The sequence below is a fragment of the Protopterus annectens genome, chromosome 7.part0 (genome assembly GCF_019279795.1).
Source record: "Protopterus annectens isolate FY-2018-M chromosome 7.part0, PAN1.0, whole genome shotgun sequence".
NCBI lineage: Eukaryota > Metazoa > Chordata > Ceratodontiformes > Protopteridae > Protopterus > Protopterus annectens.
In genome coordinates, this window is record NC_056739.1 from 1,502,432,703 (window position 1) to 1,502,455,825 (window position 23,123).

General features: G+C 41.3%; 1 protein-coding gene across 2 annotated transcripts in view; it reads right to left on the reverse strand.

Annotated features, from left to right (window-relative positions):
- OGG1 (8-oxoguanine DNA glycosylase) overlaps positions 1–23,123 on the reverse strand; it is a 568,013-nt gene that overhangs the window by 92,356 nt on the left and 452,534 nt on the right. For both annotated transcript variants that reach the window (XM_044078043.1, XM_044078042.1), the window contains one exon: positions 12,414–12,463. In XM_044078043.1, coding sequence (XP_043933978.1) covers positions 12,414–12,463 — 50 coding nt within the window. The remainder of the gene's footprint in view (positions 1–12,413; positions 12,464–23,123) is intronic.

Sequence of the window (23,123 nt, forward strand, 5' to 3'; positions counted from 1 at the left end):
CTCCCATGTTGGGGTTTGGCAGCTGGCTGCAGACAATAATAGAGAAGGATTCTACTAGTTTCTATCAATTAAAAACTACTGGGTTTATCAAAATGGACCTTTGCACCTGCTGCTACCATTACTTACACTGATGCTTCTATCTAATTCCTTTAAAATAACCTGGCTTAAGAAAGGACAATTCTGTTGTATCTGGTAATAAATGAAATGCCTGCAAGGTCTTCCTCATTTCCTTTAAGTCCTTCAAAACTTATTTTCAGCTGGAGACATAAAGAATAAGACAGGATCCCAAGAAGCACTGAGCACTTCTCTTTCACATCATCTGGAAAGACCAAGTCTCACATTCAGCAGGTCTACTGACATATATACCAGCTGCTCTTAAACTCGTATCCACATTCTCATAACCACATTTTAAAATATAAGAGACCACTTTTCAAATAGTTTGAAGGAGTTCAGTAATCTCCTCCTTCATAGCTTCAGCTGGTATGTCTGCTGTCAGATTATGAATTTGTTTCAGAATGTCCCTCCTAGTACTAATCCTTATGGGTCTGGCACTTAAAAGTACAGACAACTAAAGTAGTACAGATTTTTTCCAAGAACTGACTAACAGCTTCCATTCAATATTACTGCAAACTGTAATGCTTTTTCGATCCTTCTCAATAGCTAGGTCTACCACACTTGCATCAGTCATGAGTTAAAGTCTTCCTCAACTATCTGGTATCAGACAGAACTTTAAAATCAAGACCAAAGGAGGGGATGATAGCTAGAACTGCTAATGAATTGGGATTCTCAAGCTGTAACAACAGAATGTGTCTGCTGAGGAGAAGATATTGTTTTTGAATCCCACTTTAAACCTTCTTTTATTAGCTATAGCTTTTCTTTAAAAGAATCATCCATGGGTTGAACATCCAACAGATGTTCTGTCATCATTCCCAGAGTCTATGTCAGTATCCAAGAAGGAAGTCATCTGATCTGCATAAACCATAGATTCATCCTCATCTTCAGAAATGGAAGATGAAGCAAGACAACAAAAAACAGAAGGGAGCTTCTTTTTTCTCTTTAAAAACTCCTAAAGTCGATGGCTTAATTTGCATTGTTAAAGCTTGCATCTTCTTCTGGAACAGAGAAACACTGCTTAGTAAGTTCTCCAAATCAAACTTGCAATACTCTGGGACCAACATCTGAAGTACATAGGTTCATAGGTGTTTACTAGCCTAACGACCACAAGGGCCTTTTTAAGCCTAGCCATGCATCCTAAATCTCTGACAAGTTCTGATACCCTTGATAAGTGTAAGCATGGCCTGGGAGATGAACCATTTACATGTTACCTGTGTCCATTAGGGACATAGGTGCCAAACCAGAGATGAATTTCCAGTTTCCCATCCAATTGCCCAACTTGCACTTGAATTGGGTTTGGGAGGAACTCTGCTTCACATGGATAGGGAGCCTGTTCCATAGACTGGCTAGTCTCTGGGATACATACCCATCTCTCCAGTAGGTCCTATTTATATCACAAGCAAGATTAAGTCTTTAGAACAGGCAATTCTGGTGCTGTATGTTTCGTGGATATGCAGGGGGTCCATTAGAGTGGGGTCTGGCAATGCCCTGTATGCCAGATATAGATCTCTCCTCAAAAGATTGTAGGAGAAAGAATATAGGGATAGGCCTTGAGGTGGTCTGCATAGGACATTTTACTTATATCCTGCATTCTTTTAGTGAGGAACCTCTGTGGATGTTCCAATTGTTGCATATACCTGGTTAGGTACATACCAAAGGGAGCAGTGTACTCAACAACAGGTCTGATGAATGCTGAACACATTAGAACAATGACTTCCTTGGCCATACCTTTGTTTATAAGTTGCACAGCATAGAATGATTTCCTCACCACTGTAGACAGTGACAGTCAAAGGCTAGATTACTATCTATGTGTGTCCCTAAGTCCCTGACTACTACATCAACTCTAAGGGGTGTGTTGTCAATATGATAGTTACCAAGGATGCATGACTTCCCAAAAGATACTATTATGCATTCCTTGGCATTTAGGTTTTAGTCCATGGCTCTGACAACAGTTGTTTGTCTGTGTCAGCCCCTCCTGGAGAACATTTGTGTCAGTGTGAAATTCAATGACAGCTCCTAATTTGCAATCTGCAAATTTAGTCAGCCAGAGACCACTGACATTGGGCTTGACTTCTGAGAAGTAAATGCCAAAAAGGAGAGATCCAAGAATTGATCCCTGAGGGACTCCACTTGTGACTGGCCTCTTTGTAGAGGTGGACTCCCCAGTGCTAACTTCCTGAGTCCTGTCTGTGAGCCAGTTAGCTATCCACCAGGTGACATACAGGTTTGTACCTAACCTCTTGAGTTTGTCAACAATGCTCGAGTGAACTATTGTGTCAAATGCCTTGGCCAGGACAAGGTAGGCAGTGTGACCGATTTAGCTCTCATCCATCACTTTGGTGACCTTTTCAAAGAAGTCCACCAGGTTGAGTAGGCATGATTTGCCTTGATGAAACCAAACTGGGTTGGGTCCAGTGTTTGGAGGTTTACTATATCTCTGTTGATCATCTCTCTGATAATTCTTTCCATGGCTTTACATATGAGACTAATGATATTTATGGGTCTATATTTTCCAGGGTCCGTAGATGGCCCACCTTTGTGCAGAGGGATGACTGTTGCCTTTCTCCATTCATGAGGCATGAAGCTCCACAGGCCCTGATAGGTCATGTTTCATGCTATTTAGAAGGCATCCTGAGATATTGTCTGGGCTCATTGATGCAGTGATCTTGGTCTTAGAGAGAGCATGAAGGACCTCTTCCCTAGTGATAGTAGGGAAAGCTATATTTGATATTTCCTGAGGGAAGGCTTGAGGGAGAGAGAGGGGTAAAGTTGGAGATGAATTTATCAGCAAGGAGGTTTGCTACATCTTCTGGCTCAGTATAGGTGGCTACATTTACAATGAGCTCTGCATATAATTGTGTGTTGCCTTTGATGCCTTATCCTAGACGCAGCAATGCTGCAACTAAAACAGGATCAGGTATTCGGGTACCCAGTGCCTAAACAGTATATGTAAGAAATATCAGATGTCTGTGCCCCTCCCCAAGGTCTTTTCTTCATATACCTCTGTAAATATTAAAGGAAAGTAAGAGAAAATAAAAAGGCAAAATGGGATGAGTTTAAAGAAGTGAGACACAGTTATATCTTGGATGCCAGAATCAAATTTCTGATTTCATTTTAATAAAGGTGGAACAAAAACAACTTGTCCCTGCAATCCCACCTCTCCTGTTACCTTTAAGATTCTGAGACATATGGGACAGCACAAAAAGCAATGCAGACCTCATCCTTCACAGTAAGAAAATTAAATGAAGTAACAGCAAACAGAGGAAGACAAAGTTTGCCTGTCAAAACATGCTTGGGCTTCACATTCAATGGTGCCTACACCTGCAGACAAAATGTTTACACATTTTTCATGTTTGCAATTTCTTTGCCTTTGCTGATGGTAGTCTGCATGCATCTTTGTAGAATTCTCAATAACAGTGAAGAAAAAAAAACAGTGGTAGAAGCAAACAAAAAAGGCAAGGTCCTGAATCTATGAATGCCCTTAAATTTAAAGACCTCTTAGTTAAGCTCTTCCTATTAAACCTAGCACAGTGGCAACAATTTTTAGAGAGAACCAGAAAAAATACATATACATATTTTTTAATCATGTCATGAAATTCTGCACAATCCAAATCTCCCTATTACATGATAAGTATTTTTTTTTCTAATTCTGAATGCCTTCATGGGGGAAGACATTGGTATCCTGGAAAGCAAATTTTTGCCCATACTCATCTCAATTATACAATGACTGGCCATTAACATTCTAGAACGAGCACACTGACTGGCCAGCCCAACCAGCGTGCCAGTTGTAAATCTAAGAATATACCAACAGAAAAAGGTCCGGTCACCCGGACTTTTTTCCATTGGTATATTATTTAATTTTTAACTTTTATTCAACAAAAATAAAAACAAAATTTGTAGTCCGGACTCTAGACATATGAGAGAGACACCATGAAGAAAATACAAGGGAGATCAGGTACGTTGCTTAAAACTAAAGACATGTATGTGATTTCCCTTGTATTTCCTCCATTCTGTCTCTCTCCTACCCTAAACTTCTCAAACCTTTTTTTTTTTTTTTTTTTTTTTAATTAAAAATAAATAAATAAAGGAAAAGCAGAGCAATGGAGATCTTCTTTTCTCCTTTGCTTACTTTCCTGAGCACTGATGTACTGGGTATGCATAGGAACACAAGCCCCATACACATGCGCAGTACTTCAACAGAAGGAAGCAGTATACCACCAGCTGCGGAAGAATAGTAATGCGCTGTTATACAAAGACATTATTTAAGAAAAGTAAGTATTTTTTTTTCTTAAATAATGTCATTGTATAATAGCAATAACTGACTCCGTGGTTGTGATATATTGAAGATTTACCCACGGTTGGCTTTATTTAATTACTCGGGCTTCACCCTCGTGATTAAACCACACCGACTGTGGGTAAATCTTCAATATACCACACCAACATCATCTGTTATTCTTATACTATCCCTTACTTTGCCTGCCCCTCATAAAAGTTTTAATTTCCTGGTAAGTCACTGAGAATTACAATCCGTCAGTAATGCTAGATACTAGAGTTTCACAGTTCTTATTGTTCAGAAAAGGCATGTTAACTCAAAACCTGTTAGTCTACTATGTTTTTAAGTAACTAAGACTATTACTTAAAAACTTAACCTGATTTTGAGTCTTCATCCCCTCCCCCAATTACTTCTGGCTTTGTCCAGAACTCTTAAGCAAAAAGTTAACACCACAATCTATATCTGGATAAGAATATGACACTCTAAGGTGATCTCTCTGAGCTCCCATAACAGCTCTGTATGGTCCTGGGAATTACAATCTTAGCCAGAAAATCTTGCTAGGATGTTCAAAAATAGAGCAACTTTAAAGGTCAGTAAGTGCCCACCATACCCCATCCTACCCTGCCTGCATATACCAAGACAGCCAACCCTCTACAGCTATTACACAAAAAGAAGGAGGTTAAAATGAAATAATCAACTTTCCAATTTTTGGAAAGACTAAAAAAGGAAAACAGCAAGGTACATTAGGAACTGCATAGTTCTTTAGCAAAGCACCTCAATTACATTTAATTTATTTACTTATCCAGTCAGCGTAACTGCGGTGGTGGTGCTGCGGTAGCATTGTCGCCTCACAGTAAGACGTTGTCCTGTTCGATTCTCAGCTAGAGTGTCTTCTGTGGGGAGACATGCGTGAATGGGCGTACCTTCGTTGAAGGTTGTGTGTCAGGACTGGCAACTCGGCACGTAAAAATCTACTGCCAATCATTAGCGGACCGGAGTTCCGCTGTGGCGACCCCTAACCGGGAAAAGCCAAAAGACACAACAACTTATCCAGTCAGCAAAACCAAGAAAGTAAAAAAAAGCAAGTCCCACCAGGCTTGTAGTCTATTTTCAGGGGAGAGCTAAGGGGGTACTTACACCGATGGATGCATTTTGACCAGGACACCAGGGTAATTCCCTGCTCGTATAAAATGTAATCTAACAGCCTAGCTACAAGTTAAGGGACTCCCAGCACTCAAATTCATATACACTACGCCTCACAGCACGTTGTAAGTTCAACTTTAACCCCTACAAAGTCCATCTAAAATTCCTAGTCTCCTCAACTCCATCAGCACATGGTTCTCCGACAAAAGGGCAGTCAATGCCTCCAAATACAACAAAGCAAGAATCACAAGAGGAGAAATACATTGCAGTTCGATTAGCAGATACCGGAAGCTTCAAGATGATTTCCAAGATATCTACTGCTGTTTTAATATTCCTTACAAAGGCTACTAGACATATATAGAAAAGGAGAGTGCACTACTGCATCACCACCTAGTTCCATTACACGAAACATGTATCCATTAATAGACAACCTAGCTAAAGGGCACTTATAGAAGTTTAATATACTCTGAATTAGTCTGGGTGAAGATGACACAATGCCAAGGTAGCACAGTAGTGTAGTGGAGGCAACTGGTGCCAACTTGGCATTGTGTCATCTTCACCCACACTAATTCATAATATATTAAACTGAATTAGTCTGGGTGAAGATGACACAACGCCAAGGTGGCACAGTAGTGCAGTGGAGTCAACTGGTGCTCCAGTTTGACTCCTGATTGAGCTGTCTGCTATGTAGTGTGTCCTATCTTTGCCCACATCACTCCTCCTTTCTCCCAAAGACATGCTTTAGGTAAAATGATTACCCTCAGAAACACCCATAGGTATGCATGATAGTGAGAAAAATCCTGAAGCGACACAACGGCTTGGGTTTTAAACCAATAAGGCAGCTGAAGCATTAAAATAAAAACAAACTTTAATAAAAAAACAAAACATAAACAAATAAAGCAAATGGACCTAGGTACGATGAGCGCTTTCAGCGGAACTCGCCTTCTTCAGATCTTAGTGTACAAAGGTCTCTGTTGGTTAAAATAACATTAAACATCCAATCCCCTCTCTGCTAGTAAACACACCTACAAAACTAACAAATCACAGATGGTTAGATGTAAAACCAGGAAATGAGAATCTACAAAATATACCTAACCAATCATGAGTTAGAGTAAAACTCTCAGCCAATCAAAAGAAATTGTTTTAGTGAAAATGCATAATGCTTAAAAAGTAGAGTCAAACTACACTAAACATGTATCCTAATTATGAGCAGCATGACAAAAAACATCACCTCATATTATGATCCCTATCAAAAAGATGTTCACTTTTCTGAGGAATGTTACAATAAGTGATCAATAATGATCACATTGGAATGAGGAGTTAGTTCACGCTGATACATGAGAATGAATATTAATGACTCACCAGTCTGCTTTCACTACAGGAGAGAGAAATAATCAAGTGATTAAAAAATACATCCACCTGCTTCCGCAGCAGCGAATACATGGGTCACATCAATTATAAAATTATTTTCAGACTCATTTTGTGAAAGGTGTACAGAAAATAGAAAATACTTCCGTAATGAGAATAAAATCCATCCACATTCGTGGCTATGGATATAAGGGTGTTCCATTGAAAGGATGGCTAAAATTTGAAAGTTTGGGCCAATGGGAATTATAGATGGCACAGGATAACCAGTCACTACATAGCCAATTGGAGTCTAAAAGATTCTCTTGCGAGCAAATCGGCAGAAAATTAGGTTAAGTCGCCACTTGGTCGAGCTTACATTGAGTGTAATCTAAATCATCAACTTAAGAAATTTTAATTGGTCAAGCTTACATAAAAAGTGGATGGAGCTTATATTTCAAGTCAGCTTTAGGTATCTATCTATTAGGATACTTCATATGAACCTTTTTAAGTGTCTACTGTTAATGAACACTAACCCTGTGAGACTCTAAATGAGATTTAACCTTTATCAAATAGAATTTCTATACTGAACCTTCTCTTTTCGAAGGACCTTTGTCTCTGCAGCCATGAATAGGGGTGGACACTACTGTAGTTGCTATCATACGTATTTAACATACAAGGCTTTCCACCAAGTAAAATTTCTTAAGTTGATGTTTTAGATTACACTCTATGTAAGCTCGACCAAGTGACGACTTAACTGAATTTTCTGCCGATTTGCTCGCAACAGAATCTTTTAGACTCCAATTGGCTATGTAGTGACTGGTTATCCTGTGCCATCTATAATTCCCATTGGCGCAAACTCTCAACTTTGAGCCATCCTTTCAATATTCGTAGCCGCGAATGCGGATGAATTTTATTCTCATTACGGAAGTACTTTCTATTTTCTATACAACTTTCACAAAATGAGTCTGAAAAGAATTTTATAATTGATGTGACCCATGTATCCGCTCCCACGGAAATGGGCGGATGTATTTTGCAATCATTTGTTTATTTATGTCTGCGGTAGTGAAAGCAGACTGGTGAGTCATTAATATTCTTTCTCATGTAGTAGCATGAACTAACCCCTCGTTCCAATGTGATCATTGTTGATCACTTATTGTAACATTCCTCAGAAAAATGAATATCTTTTTGATAGGGATCATAATACGAGGTGATGTCTTTTGTCATGCTTCTCATAACTAGGATATATGTTTAGATTAGTTTGACTCTACTTTTTAAGCATCATGCATTTTCACTAAAACAATTTCTGTTGATTGGCTGAGAGTTTTACTCTAACTCATGATTGGTTAGGTACGTTTTGTAGAGTCTCATTTCCTGGTTTTACATCTAACCATCCATGATGTGTTAGTTTTGTAGGTGTGTTTACTAGCGGAGACGGGATTGGATATTTACTGTTATTTTAACCAATAGAGACCTTTGTACACTAAGATCTGAAGAAGGCGAGTTCCGGCGAAAGTGCTCATTATACCTAGGTCCATTTGCTTTATTTGTTAATGTTTTCGTTTTTTGATTAACGTTTGTTTTTATTTTAACACTTCAGCTGCCTTATTGGTTTAAAACCCTGGTGTCGCTTCAGGATTTTTCTCATTATTTTGCTTCACTTCGACAGGCAACGCCTTTAGCATGAGAAGGATATATATACTTTTTTGCATAGGTATGCATGCATTGTGCAAGTGACTGTGTGTATGTGCATTGTGATACACCAGTATCACATCCACATCCAGGACTATTTCTCTACCTTGTCACACAATAATTTCTGGGACTGACCCAAGTTTTCACTTAATCCCAAACAGGATAAAGTAATAACAATAGAATAAATGAATGACACTTCTTTGATAATCTTAAAAAGTATCTATACAGAGATCCAGTGTAAGATACTTCAACAGAGATTGAATCGCTGCCAAATAAAGGGCTGCTGGTGCATTCAAAGTTTACCTTGCAAATGAAGGTGTGTATGCAGTACCTTAAGCTTCTCTCTTATAGGATTTTTAATAAGGTGTTTGTTATTAACAATACTCTTCAGTGAAGCATGATGGGTATTCAGGATGGCCTTTCAATTATAAAAAAGGAAAAGTATGAACTGAAATAAGGGTTTGTGAGATGATCTGCTTTAACAGCAGACTCAGATTTATGTCCATTTGCCTCAAAAAAGTTTTCAGCCCTATATGGTCAGAATTTTATCCCATGAAATATATATTGCAACACATGTATCACAGTCTCAGAGACTGAGATCATCAAGGAATCATGCTATTCATTAAAGGGCTTAGAAAGGGACTGACAACCAAGAAAGTTGTGCAAATAGCTCAGTTCTATGTTATAAATGGACAAAATGTGGTGCATGAACTTTGCCTAGAACAGTATCCAGTCCAGTGTGAATCCAGAGAATGTCAGGTTTAGATCTACACTGCATTTCTGCTCTATCATCTGAAAAGCTCCATTTTCAGCTTATGCAGGCAAGAAAGTAGCTTAAGACATTATCATCTAAAATGTGTTAAGACTGTATCTTAGTCAACTATTAGTCTAGGGAGGACTTATTAGTAGACAACTCCCGGGCCTAGTGTGGAGATACACCGTCCTAAAAAATCTACTATAATTATATATATATATATATATATATATATATATATATATATATATATATATATATAGATTTACTACTGACATTTTTAATCTGCTTCGGTCGACCATTTAGAATGTCGTCCCAAAAAGCTAAATAAGGAATGCCGCAAAGTAAACCAAAGCGAAAATGAATACATTGACAACTGTAGTTCGATGTATTCGACATAGCAGTAGATGACGTCACTCACCTCCTGCTATGCACATTAATGTACCATTAAACTCTACAGTCAACAGTACATCAATTCTACTATTTTGTAGGGGGGCTATGCCTCTCTGCATCACCCACACCCCCTGCACATTAAATATACATACTCCAAGACTGCACTACAGTGAGGAAATGGGCTAATTCCCTGTTCCTCACTGAAGCAAGATCTCCTGCACAATGTCGAACCAAATGCACGAATTACACTACCTGTTCACTGTAGTGTAGTCAATACATTTTGGTTCGACATTCTGCCAACTTGAAAACTGCAAGTCAACCACATGCCAGTTGACCAATGCAATTTCAAGGTTTTCAGTATAAACCATATATATATATATATATATATATATATATATATATATATATATATATATATCAAGATTTATGAGGCCTATAGCACTGTCCCATATGTATGCAGTGTGTAGATAACCATATCCAGTGAGCTGCTATGATGTTTTAATCAACTGCTTTTGCTTAACATACCTTAAAGGAAAACTCCACCTTCTCCTACAGTTAAACTCAACTCTTTGGCTGCTTTTCTCCCTACAGTATGATTCCAGTACTGTGTAGGTACCTGAAACCTGCTTGTACTTTAACTTCTAACATAAGTTGCAGAGGAATTTGTCTACACCTGCATGACTTACCACAGACATGGATAAATTTGTAGTCAGGAGCTCAGGCTGTTGTAAACAAGACAGAGAGGTGTAAAACTGTTTTTCATTGTCTTTATTGCAGAGAGGACGAGAACTTACACTGATTCACAGCTACTTACAATGTAGCCATGTCTTTCATAGTAAAACAAAGCAATTAAATCAGTCAGTGGTTCAAAGGCAGTTGCCACTTCTTTTGACGAATTTACATTATCAGCATCACAGTATTGAAATGCAAAACTTTAAACTTTAAATGTTTGTTGTTTACACTACTTTACATTTTAAGATGACTTGAATGTAGTATCAAAGATGTCTGTGACATTTAGAGAAAAGTCAAAAAATATTATTGTAAAGTATCAGTACATTTACCAAAGTGTAGGAGATGGGGCTGTCAATTCATCCTAGATTACAAAAAAATACTTTGAACAAAGGCCTGCAATTTAGCAACTGTTCTGGCTGCAGCTGTACAATTCCTTAGTATACTATAAAACGAGCCCTGAGAGACACACAAATGAGGGCCATTCACGAAATGAAAGAAGCAGTCCTGTTACAAGCAGTATTCAAGATGAAAGTGACTGACACTAATCCCATTATATGTCAATGGAATGGAAATACACCACTACTTCCTTATGTCTAGCATGACTCACATAAAGCAGACTTGAAATGGATTATGGGAAAAAGAAAGGCGTGAAGAAAAATAAGATAAAGTTGATATGCCAAGACTCACTGACAGCCATTTTGCAGAAAACATATTAAAAGTCTATAAAAAACGGTCAGAGTCATTTTGAGATGTTAAAATAACTCAGAAAACAGAGAGAATGTGAAAAAATAGATTTTGTTTGGTTCTAAGGTAGAGTTTTCCTTTAAGATTTCAGAAAAATGCTTGAAAAACTCTCATTAAAATTCCATCTACATACTAAGTAAGGTTGCCACCTGTCTCGTTGTCAGCGGGACACTCACGGGTTGAGCTGCCTCATCCCGTTAACCACTGTGCAAAGTAGTGGGACTTGAAAAGACCCACTTTTCAATCACACTGAATGACCATGGAAAAGCCGCAATTACTTCCAGCTTTATCACGGCAATTCAGTTACGTCACCAACCCAGACTTGTTGGCAAAGCTGCTGCCTGTTAGGTCCGGTTCTTTAATTCGTGCAGCAATTGGCTAAAATTCATGAAAGGGGAGGGGATTAGGGCAGGAAGAGCCCTGCAAAGATCGCAGCTGTAGGAGCAATTTGTTTTAAGGGCTTCTACAGCCGCTAAAAATAAAACAACCAAGATTTAATTTTTGTTTTTTTTCTAACGAGCCATCCAGCCATCCATCCATCCATCTATCCAGCCAGCCAGCCATCCATTCATTCATGCAGCCAGCCATCCATTCATTCATGCAGCCAGCCAGCCATCCATCCATTCATGCAGCCAGCCATCCATTCATGCAGCCAGCCATCCATCCAGCAAGGCATCCATTCATTCAGCCATCCATCCATCAAGCCATCCATCCATCCATCCATCCAGTCATTCATCCATTCAGCTGCTACTCCCACCAACCAGCTAGCCACTCAAGCAGCCAGTCAGCCAGTCAGCTAGCCACTCCAGCAGCCAGCCAAGCAGCCAACCAGCTAGCTAGCCACTCCAGCAGCTATCTGTCGTACCCATAACAGCATCTCCTTCACCGCTCCTGTAGTGACGTCATGGTAGAGGGTGTGGCCAGTGTCATATTGGCCACACCCCATGTCACACTTTGGGCCACTTAAAAGATGGCAACCCTGCATACTAAGTACCACCTTTGGTAAGATTTTCAAGCGCAGTGTGAAACTAAATCTCTATGACAACATAGGTACAACTTAATTTATAATGCAGCATCAACACAGGAATAACAGGCAATGAACTGTGCCACAACAGGAAATATTTAATGACCTGCACTCAGCAACACATAACAATTCAGGGATATGAAGGAAAAAGAAAGCAGTGCAATAAGGTAGTATGCAAAAGTACAATATAAAATACTTACAGACTGTGCCCATCCAGCATACGGACCCCAGAGGTTATGGAAATAGTTGCCTTAGGAGGACAAAATATAATAAACAAATGTTAAAATAGAAAATATAATACTGAAAAATCTTAAGTAACTATATGCAGCAGGAGACAATCTGTGAACTGTGTCACTAAACTGGTCCATTCTGAAGTGTTTTTAGATACGACTTGAGAACAACAGTAAACACAAGACTGTCTTTGTGTGCGTGTGTCTGTGTGTGTGTACAGCTATATCTGTGTATTAATCTATATATATCCATCTCTATCTCTCATGGATATACACACACACACACACATATATATATACATATATATATATATATATATATATATATATATACATATATATATAGATTGGTACTAGGCTATCAGCCCTAGGGCCTATACAAGCATAGCCATAACAATTCCCTGGATATTTCTTCCCACAATATTTACTTCCCTGGACCCCTATCTAGCAGGGCGACTGACATGATCCCCGGGATGAATTTCCTATCTCCCATCCAATCGTCAAGGTTCCTTTTGAAGAAGGCCAAGGAGGCACTCACTTGACATGTATGGGCAGTCTATTCCAGAGTATGGGGAGTCTCTGGGTCAGGAACCTATCCCTCCAGCATGTTTTGTTCATTGTGATGACAAGGTTTAGATCCCTGGAGAGTGTGGCTCTGAGGGATTGGAATTTCTTTAAGTGGAGCATGTCCGACAGCTCAGGATTTGACATGGCCCTGTATGTTAAGCAGAGATCGCCTCTGAGTAGACAATATGCCACAGAGTATAACTGGAGTTTTTTTAGACGTTCAGTATGTGGCATCTGCTTTAGGCCTGTGATTCATTTAGTGAGGTATTATCTGCGGCCTTTTCAGCTGTTGCAGATGCCTTGTGAGGTACATACCAAATGGGGAGTTGTACTCTATAATGGGTCTAATGAGGGATGAGTGCAGTGGGACAATGACCTCCTTTTTCTGTATGAAAAGCCCTTAGTGATGAGGTGTGCCACATAGAAAGATTTCCTGACTGTTGTGGTGATGTGATTACCGAAGGTGAGACCACTGTCCACCTGTGTCCCTAAGTCTCTCATCACACTTTCGGTGTTTAGTGTACTCCACCTATGTGGTAATTCATGTGTACATGTTTTTTCTCAAAGGGGATAACTATACATTTCTTGGCATTAAGCTTGAGCCCATGGCTCTGGCACCAAGTATCTGTTTCTGTAAGGCCCTTTTGTAGAATATCCACATCGTTTGGGGATTCAATAATGGCTCTCAGTTTGCAGTCATCTGCGAACTCTGTTAGCCAGAGTCCCTTAGTGTTGTTGAAGTAGATGCCAAACAAGAGCGGTCCCAGGACTGAACCCTGAGGTACTCTACTTGTCTGGAGCTGGATTTGGAGTTGGCTACTTTTACAGTCTGGGTTCTGTCAGTAAGCCAGTTGGCAACCCCGTTGAGTGATGCAGGGATTTATGCCCAGCTTAGTAAGTTTATCTAGGATTCCAGAGTGGGCGATGGTGTCGATAGCCTTGGCGAGGTCCAGATAGGCTGTGTGGACTGCCTTATCCTTGTCCACAGCTCTGGAGACTGATTTGAAGAAGTCAATCAGGTTCAGGAGACAAGATAGGCCATTCACAAACCCAAACTGGGTGGGGTCCAGTGTTTGAAGGTTGCCAAAGTCTTTGTTTATAAGTTCCATGATAATGCATTCCATGCCCTTGCAGATCAGGCTCGTCAGACTGATGGGATGGTAGTTCCCAGGATCCAAGGTGGATCCCCCCCTTGTGGAGTGGGATAACTGTAGCTGTGCACTACTCAGTGGGCACGAAGCCTGAGATGAGGCTATGATTAAACATGACACTTAGGTGAGGTGCCAGTTTATTTTGTAGTTCATGTAGTACACAGCCCGGGATGTCATCTGGTCCCATGGATGCTGTATTCTTAGCTTTGGAGAGTGCAGTTTCTACCTGTGTGGCTGTGATTACCACAATTTGACAATCTTTTGCTATTGAGATGGGCCCTTTAGTTAGTGAGAGGGGGGTGAAGTTGGCATTAAATCGATCTGCCAGGATACTGGCAATATCCTTGACATCAGTATATTTAATGCCATTCTGTTGTAACTCAGAGCAGATCTGAGCATTGCCATTTAGATTCTTAACATAACTATACCATGCCTTGTGGTTGTCTTTGGAATCTTTGGCAATTTTATTTTCGTAACTAGCTTTGCAGGATTTTATGATGGCTCTCAGCTTCTTATTGAGGCTGGTAAAGGAGTTTTTTGCATCCTGGGATTTGCCTCTTTTCCGCAACAGTTTCTTCTTTCTGTTGTATAGTTTGTTTATGGCAGGGAACCACCAGATTGGCTTCCTTTTTTTGGAGGAGAGCATCTTGGTTCTATTTGGGATGGCACGATTCATGCACGAGTGGATGTGCTCATACAGTGCCTTAGTATAGGTTCCAGCAGTCGAACTTTCAGCTCCCATCTCCATGGGTGTCATGAAGTTTGTCACTTCTGACTTGAGTAGCATGAAGTTGGCTTTGGAGAAGGTTTTTTACGGAGGTTTCCTTACTGGGGGGTGGGGGTGGGATGTGGATGTCAAGGGTGATTAGCTTATGGGCAGACCAGACCAATGAGGAGGTGACCACTGGTGTGAAGCATTTATCTCCCATGTTGGCAATGACCAGGTCTAGGATATTGGAAACCCTGATGGGATAATGGATTAGTTGATAAAGGGAGTTGGAATTTATGAATTCCAAGAACTGCTGGGAAAAGGTGTTGGTACCCGAGTACAGGGTAGTTGAAATCACCCAGTATTAGGGTGTTTGGTTGTATCTTAATATTTTCCAATATATTTAGAAAGGTGTAGTGAGAATCTTGGGGCATGGTGGGGGATCTGTAGCAAGCAGTCTTACCTAGTGTTAGTTGCACCTGGAGAATTTCAGATGCATTGTGTTGGGCAGCTAGCCTGGTGGTGTGAATATCCTTGGTGAATATGGACACTACTCCACCTTTAGGTTTTCAGACTTGGTTTGGTGGCCGAAAAGTGTGGTAGGAGTTGTAGCCTGGTACTGCAGCGGTGCTCTCTGGAGCCTTGAACCAGGTCTCAGTTACTGCACAGATACCGTGTTCTCCATTTTTAGGAGTGCCTCGAGAGAGTGCATTTTGAGGTTTAGACTTCTAGCATTGAGTAGCATTACCTTCAGATTTTGCTTGTATCTGTTACGGTGGTGGTTTTGTCCTTTGAACCTTGCCTAAAAAAGGCACTATAGGGGTGGCAAGAGCTTTAGCCAGGAACCTGAATCCTGGGGGTGACAAGTGCAGACTATCAATGGTAAAGCATCATGGTTTGTCAATCATGTCGTCCCAAGCAGACAGATACTGGATCCCCTTTGAATGCCACCAGAAGGTTAGCCAATTGTTGAAGTAAATCATTTTGTCCTTATACTTTGGTATCATTCTGGGCGAAGGCAGGATGCTCTTCAGGCCTACGGTCATACCTGCCTGTGCCACATGATCCAAGAGCTCTTCCATGTCTCTTTTCATGTAGTCCAGGGAGGTACATCTCAAGTTATTCACTCCAACATGGACAATGACAGAGTCATATTTGTACTTGTTGTGGAGTGACCTGAGTGCATGCATTATGTGGCAGATCCTGGCACCCAACAGGCAGCTGACTGTAATTTTCTCCTTGTTATATATATTTGTGTGTGTGTGTGTGTGTGTGTGTGTGTGTGTGTGTGTGTGTGTGTGTGTGTGTGTGTGTGTGTGTGTGTGTGTGTGTGCGCGTGTGTGTGTGTGTGTGTGTATATATATATATATATATATATATATATATATATATACACAAATATATATGTGTGTGTGTGTGTGTGTGTGTTTACTAACAAAATGTTGAATGCACATAGTCGCATGTGCACTTCGTCGACTCATCTCCGTGAAATCCAAACTATCGAAAGGTCAGACTGCCGAAATAAAACAGAAAGTACAGTTTTGTACCTACCATAAATGTAGATGTTCGAATGTAGACACTGCTGCAGTCATTACACTTGGGTTATTCTGCCGTCAGGCGGTTCCCCAGCCGGCCTGAGTTCCAAAGTCTTGGTCCGGCGTCGGTTGCTGTCACCTACTCCCTGACGTCAGGGTGACAGGGGGTATATAAGATGCAGCCGATGCCATTTTCTTCAGTTTTTCTTGCCCCAGATGTCAGGTGCCCCCAAATAGGTAGGCAATTCAAATTGCTAATAAAACATACATAAGAAAAGCAAACAACATACTTTCAGCTACCAGCAAATACTCCCCATAGGTAGTAAAAGGTAGAGGAACTAGGTACGTACTAGCCAGTAAGAGGGGAAGGAGGGAGGGTAACCTGGACTGCAGCAGTGTCTACACGTGAACATCTACATTTATGGTAGGTACAAAACTGTACTATGTTCATCGTATGACACTGCTGCAGTCATTACACTTGGGTAGAATCCCAAAGCTGAGGTAGGGTGGTTGGTTCTATAAGGCATAAGGGGTGGCTATAAGGCCCTGCAGCACTGCAGAGGCAAAGCCAGCTCTGGATTTAGAGTATAGAGGCAGATGGTAATGCTTGGTGAAGGTATGTACAGAACTCCATGTTGCTGCTTCCAAAATATCCTTGGTAGGTACTCCTCTGAGGTAGGCAGTTGAAGTGGCTGTTGCCCTGGTGGAGTGAGATCTAATGCTGTTAGGCACAGGTTTTCCATGGTGCGTATAGCAGAAACGTATGCAATGTCCTATCCATTTGGAAATAGTCTGTCTTGAAATAGCTTTTCCCTGTGCTGCTGTAGCATATGCTACCAATAATTGCTCAGATTTTCTGAAAGCTTTGGTTTTGTCCAAGTAGAAGCATAACTGCCTGTGAATGTCCAATGAATGCAGTAGTCTTTCCCCTTTATTCTGTGGTTTTGGATAAAAAGTAGGCAAGTGAATGGTTTGGTTGAGACATACTTGAAACCACCTTTGGCATAAATGTAGGGTTAGTTCTTAAGGACACCCTGTCCTGGTGGAAAATGAGGAAAGGTTCCACTGCCATTAGTGCCTGTAATTCTGAAACTCTTCTTGCAGAAGTTGTTGCCAGGAGCAGAGCAGTTTTCCAAGAAATGTATTTTAATTCTGCCATGCTAGCTGGTTCAAAAGGAGGTAAAGTCAATTTTTCCAAAACAAAGTTGAGGTCCCAAGTAGGAGTAGGTGCTCTACGGGGCGGTCTTATGTTTTTAGTCCCTCTGAGGTACTGTTTTAGCAAAGGATTAGAGAAAATTGGTGGATTCGTGTTGTAATGTGCAAAGATGGCAGAGGCGTGGATCTTGATGGATGAAAAGGAGAGGCCTTTGTCCAGCATCTCAGTCAAATATTGTAGTATCTGAGGAATGTTTGGCACAAGAGGATCAAGGCTGTGAGCCTGGTTCCAGGCACAGAATCTCTTCCATTTATCCGAGTAGGCTTTCCTGATACTAGGCCTTCTGGCATTCAGAATGACATCCATAACTGCTTTGGAGAGAGGCACTGCTTGCGTGGCTAGGGAATCTTCCATGCAACTAGGTTTAGTGTCTTTAGCTAGCTGTGTAGTAACTGATTGTTGTGCTGAGACAGCAGATGTGGTATTTGAGGCAAAATCCAGGCAAAATTCCTGCTAAGTTTTTTAAGATTGGGTACCAGTGCTCGCGTGGCCAGTCTGGTGCAATCAGGATCATTTCTGGCTCTTCTTGCCTGGCTTTTATGATTACATTTGGGAGAAGAGGCAGTGGTGGAAAAGCATATACTTGTAGGTTTGTCCAGCTGAATGAGAGGGCATCCACTTTCCATGCTTGCGGATGGTAACTCCTTGTGCAGAATTTCTTTAGCTGGCAATTCATTGGGGAGGCAAACAGATCTATGTCCGGGCTCCACCATTTCTTTGTTATCATTCTGAATATTTGAGGATTCAATTCCCATTTGTGGGGATCCATGATATTTCTGCTTAAGTCGTCTGCCAGTGTGTTTTTCTCTCCTGGCAGGAATTGTGCTTGTAGATGAACTTGATAGTTTATAGCTGTGTTCCACAAGGTCATGGCTTGTCTGCAGAGGGGGTAGGAGTGAGTGCCCCCTTACTTGTTTATGTACCACATAACTGTGGTGTTGTCTGTCTTTAGTAGTAGTAGTTGTCCTGGATGCAACAGGTCCTTGAAAGCTATAAGGGCATTTTGTACAGCTAGCATCTCTTTTTGATTGATGCGCAGATGCCTTTGATTTGCGGGCCACTTGCCCTGAATACATTTTCCTGCCATGTGTGCTCCCCAGGCGTAATCCGATGCATCTGTTGTCAGTGTTTGCCTGGCTGTGGGTTGAGTGAAAGGCTGTCCCTTGCTGAGGTGACAAGCTTGAGCCCACCATCGAAACTCCTGTTGAAGGCAAGGTATTAGTGGTATAACTCTTTCCAAACTTTGACAGTGTTGAGACCATACATTCTTTTGGTACCATTGTAGTTTCCTCATATGCAGTCTGGCATATGGAATTAGTAGTATGCAAGATGCCATGAAGCCCAAGGTCTGCAGAATTTTTCTTACAGGGAGTTGGGTTTTTGTTGCCATCAATTGAAAGTATTGTGTCAGTTGTCCTTGCTTGTCTGGCGTGAGAAAAGCCATCTGGGCTGTTGTGTTCAAGCTGGCACCCAGGAAGATTATCTCTTGTGAGGGCACTAGTTTTGATTTCTTTTTGTTTACTGTGTACCCCAGGCAACTTAATAACTTTTTTACAAATGCCAGATGCTGCAGAAGAATGTCCTTGCTCTCTGCTTGAATCAGGCAGTCGTCCAGGTATGGGTAAATTTGAATTCCTTTCTGTCTGCAAAATGCAATTACTGGTGCCAGGCACTTTGTGAAGATCCTGGGCGATGTAGATTATCCAAAGGGCAGTGCAGAGAATTGATAGTGCATTGGACCAGCTAAGAACCTGAGGTATCTTCTGCAGTTTTGTATGATAGGGACATGCAGGTATGCCTCCTTGAGGTCCAAAGTCACGAGCCAAGCTTGCTTGCCCAGCATGGGAAGAAGCTGCTGTAATGTCAACATTTTGAATTTCGGAACATCCAGGTAAGTGTTTAGTGTAGAAAGATCCAGAATGGGCCTCCAGGCTTTGTCTTTTATGGGAACCAGAAAGAGTCTTGAGTAAAATCCTTGCCCTTGTTCCTGTGGTGGTACCTTTTGGACAGCTCCATTGTTCATGAGTGCCATAATTTGTTTTTGGGCCTCTGCCCATTGATTTAGTGGCAGATTTGGCATTCCTTTTAATCTTGGCAGGGTGTGAAAGTGGAATCTGTAACCTTTTGAAATGATATTGAGAACCCATTTGCCTTGGGTGATCATATGCCAATTGTGATAAAAAAGTGCCAGTTTTCCTCCCAAAGGGGCTGCCAAGAGTGAGTTGTTTGGCAGCTGGAGGGGGAAGTCATTGGGGCTGTTTTTTGTATGGTTGGTGCCTGTCTTCCCCTTCTTTCTGGCCTGATGCACCCCATTGTCGAGGCCTGTAAGGACCTTGTGGTTGACCTCTACCTCTTGGCCGTCTGTATCTGCCCCTTTGAGGTTTATCATTAACTGGAAAGGACCAATTCTTTGTTGGCCAGTTTCTACTAAATCGAGGAGGCTGAACCTGTACAAAATCCTTCACTGTTTGCATAGATTTTGCCTTATCCTCCATTTTCTTTAATACCTCTTCTGCCTTAACTCCAAATAAAACATCCTGCTGTAAAGGTGCATCCAGTAATTTAGCTTTAACATGATCTGGTAACATATGTTCTTTTAACCATGCATGTCTTCTAATGACAGAGCCTGTAACTGCTGCTCTGCATGAGGCCTCTAAAGAATCAAAACCACATTGCAAAGTATGCTTTCCCACTTGTTCAGCGGCATGCAATAAATCCTGCATTTCTTTAAAATTAGGAGGATTTGTATCTGGAAGCATTTTTTGTTTCAACTGAGATATCAAAAATTGCTGATATTTTAGCATGTGAAACTGGCAATTTAAGGCTCTCATTGCTAAGGTTGCAGACGTATATACTTTCTTTCCCCATCTGTCTAGTGCTCTGGAATCTCTGTCAGAGGGAACTGGGTTCTTTGCTGATGAGGCCTTAACCCCTTTGGGTCCCTGAGAAATAGTTTCAGGATCAGCAGCAGGGCTTTTATACAGAAATTTGTGTGACTCAGGCACTCTGTAATATCTGTCCGGTTTAAGTGGAGCTGGAGGTAAGGAGACAGGATTTAAGCTGGACTCAGTGTACACATCATCCACAATATCTAGCACTGGCGGAACAGCCAGGGGTCTGTGTTGAGGTAATAATAGGAAGCCTCTGAGCCTTTTTTTTGGATTCTGAATAATCCTGGCCTTCCCAATGGAAATGCTCCCTCATGGTATGTAAGGTTTCCCCAAAGGAGTAGTCCTCAGGCGGAGAGGCTGATGGAATAGATTCCTCAGCCTCAGAATCTTCATAAGGGGGTAAAGGATATCCCAGGTCTGAGGATGAATCTGAGGAAATGGACCCCTGGTCGGATGAATCATAATCTGCATCCTGTCTAGGCCTTTTATCAGGAGGGGGGTGGGAACCCCTGATCAGAGTGATTAGGTCTTTGGCCATTTTGAGCATTTGTTTCTTAGGCATGGAGGCATGTCCTGGAGAATGCTGTACTTGTTTCTTAGTTTGTAAAGGAGGCTTTGACTTAGAAGAGGGTTTAATGCTTAGCTGAGTAGGTCTGAAGACACCCTCTGAAGCTGCGGGTAGCTCAGGTACTCCGGATCCCTCTGCAGGATCGGTTTCGGTCTGCTGAAAAAGTAGTGCGTCCGAAGGCTCAGCCATCTCCACGTGGGGCTCGGGGGCAGCCTGTGGTTCTGCAGAAGCAGTCGTCAGGGGCTGCAAAGGCGCCTCACTCAAAACTGGAGAACCGGTGACTGGCCTAGAAGAGGCTTCGTATTCAGTTTTGGGCCTCGGATGCCTGTCCTTGTCTTTGTGCTTTTTATGAATACCGGTCGTCGGAAGTTCCGACGGCATGGTATAATTCAATTTTCTGCCAAAGTAATGTCGGGCAAAATCAAACCGACGTTTAATAGTGCGCTTGTTAAACCTAGCACAAAACCGACAACCAGTAACGTCGTGGTCTGGGCCTAGGCATGGAATACAATAAGAATGGAAATCCTTATGAGGTATTTGCTTCCCACAAGAAATACAGTTATTAACTTTTACTGACATCGGTCTGTGGCAAGAAAAAGTTTCCCCAATGGGGTACTTACCTTTGTAGAAGACTTTGGTTCTGGATTCGGAATGAAAGTAGGCCGACCGGCACTTGCGAACTGCTTTTGCTTCGGGCACCGCGCAGCAAGAAAGACTGAAGAAAATGGCGTCGGCTGCATCTTATATACCCCTGTCATCCTGACGTCAGGGAGGAGGCGACAGCAACCGACGCCCGACCAAGACTTTGGAACTCAGGCCAGCTGGGGAACCACCTGACAGCAGGATAACCCAAGTTTAATGACTGCAGCAGTGTTACACGATGAACATCAGCAACATTTCTAACCGCTCTACACCAGAAAACAAGTGCTAACATGGGTCAAAAATGGGGCGTGATTATGCGGTCTGAAATGTTGGTGTTCGTGTTTTGCAGAAGTCAGAGTTTAGCATTCGCAGAAATGGTTCGGTGTTGGGATGTTCAACATTTTGATAGTAAACCCCATATAAGTGTGTCTGTGTGTGTGTGTGTGTGTGTGTATATATATATATATATATATATATATATATATATATATATATATATATATATATATATATATATATAGATATAGATATATAACAATATATATATATATATATATATATACACACACACACACACACACACACACACACACACACACACACACACACACACAGAAATATACACACAAACAAAAAAAAGAAGTTATGTACTCACCATAACGTTCCATGTTTGTTGTCCAGTATCTTGCCTTGATTCTTGCTGGTTGGGTTCGGAGCCAAATCTTGGCTCCAACTCGGCCGTATACCAAAGCTCAAGAGCTTTTACTGGCTCGAGGCTATAACCTATCCCATGATGCTTAGTGGCTGTTCCCCAGATCTCGTTTCAGGGAGAGAGCTCCTTATGATATGATTAACATACAGAAAGAGAAAATATATGAAATATATTGGTCATAAAAGTAAAAGGAAGGCAAGATGGGTATTAGACCATATTTGCCAATTGTAAAAATTCCTCTAGATCCTCCAGAAGGGGGGTGGCTGGGTGGGACGCAAGAATGAAGGCGAGATACTGGACAACAAACATGGAACATTATGGTGAGTACATAACTTCTTTATGTTATGTTGTCCTATCTCGCCTTCATTCTTGCTGGTTGGGACAGAGTCCCTAGCACCTTTCTCTTGGGTGGCTCAAGGGAATAAACTCTTCAAGACAGTGGAACCAATGGATGCCCTGTTCCGGGAAGCCACATCTACTTTGTAATGAGAGATAAAGGTGTGAGGATTGACCAATGTAGCAGCAGCACAAATTGAATCCAATGGAAGTCTGGATTGAACGGCAATGGAAGTAGACACCACTCTAGTTGAATGTCCTTTTACCTTCTCTATCGGTTCTTTATTATGAGATTGATAAACATATTTGATAGTCTCAGTAAGCCATTTGGACAAAGTAACTTTTGAGACTGC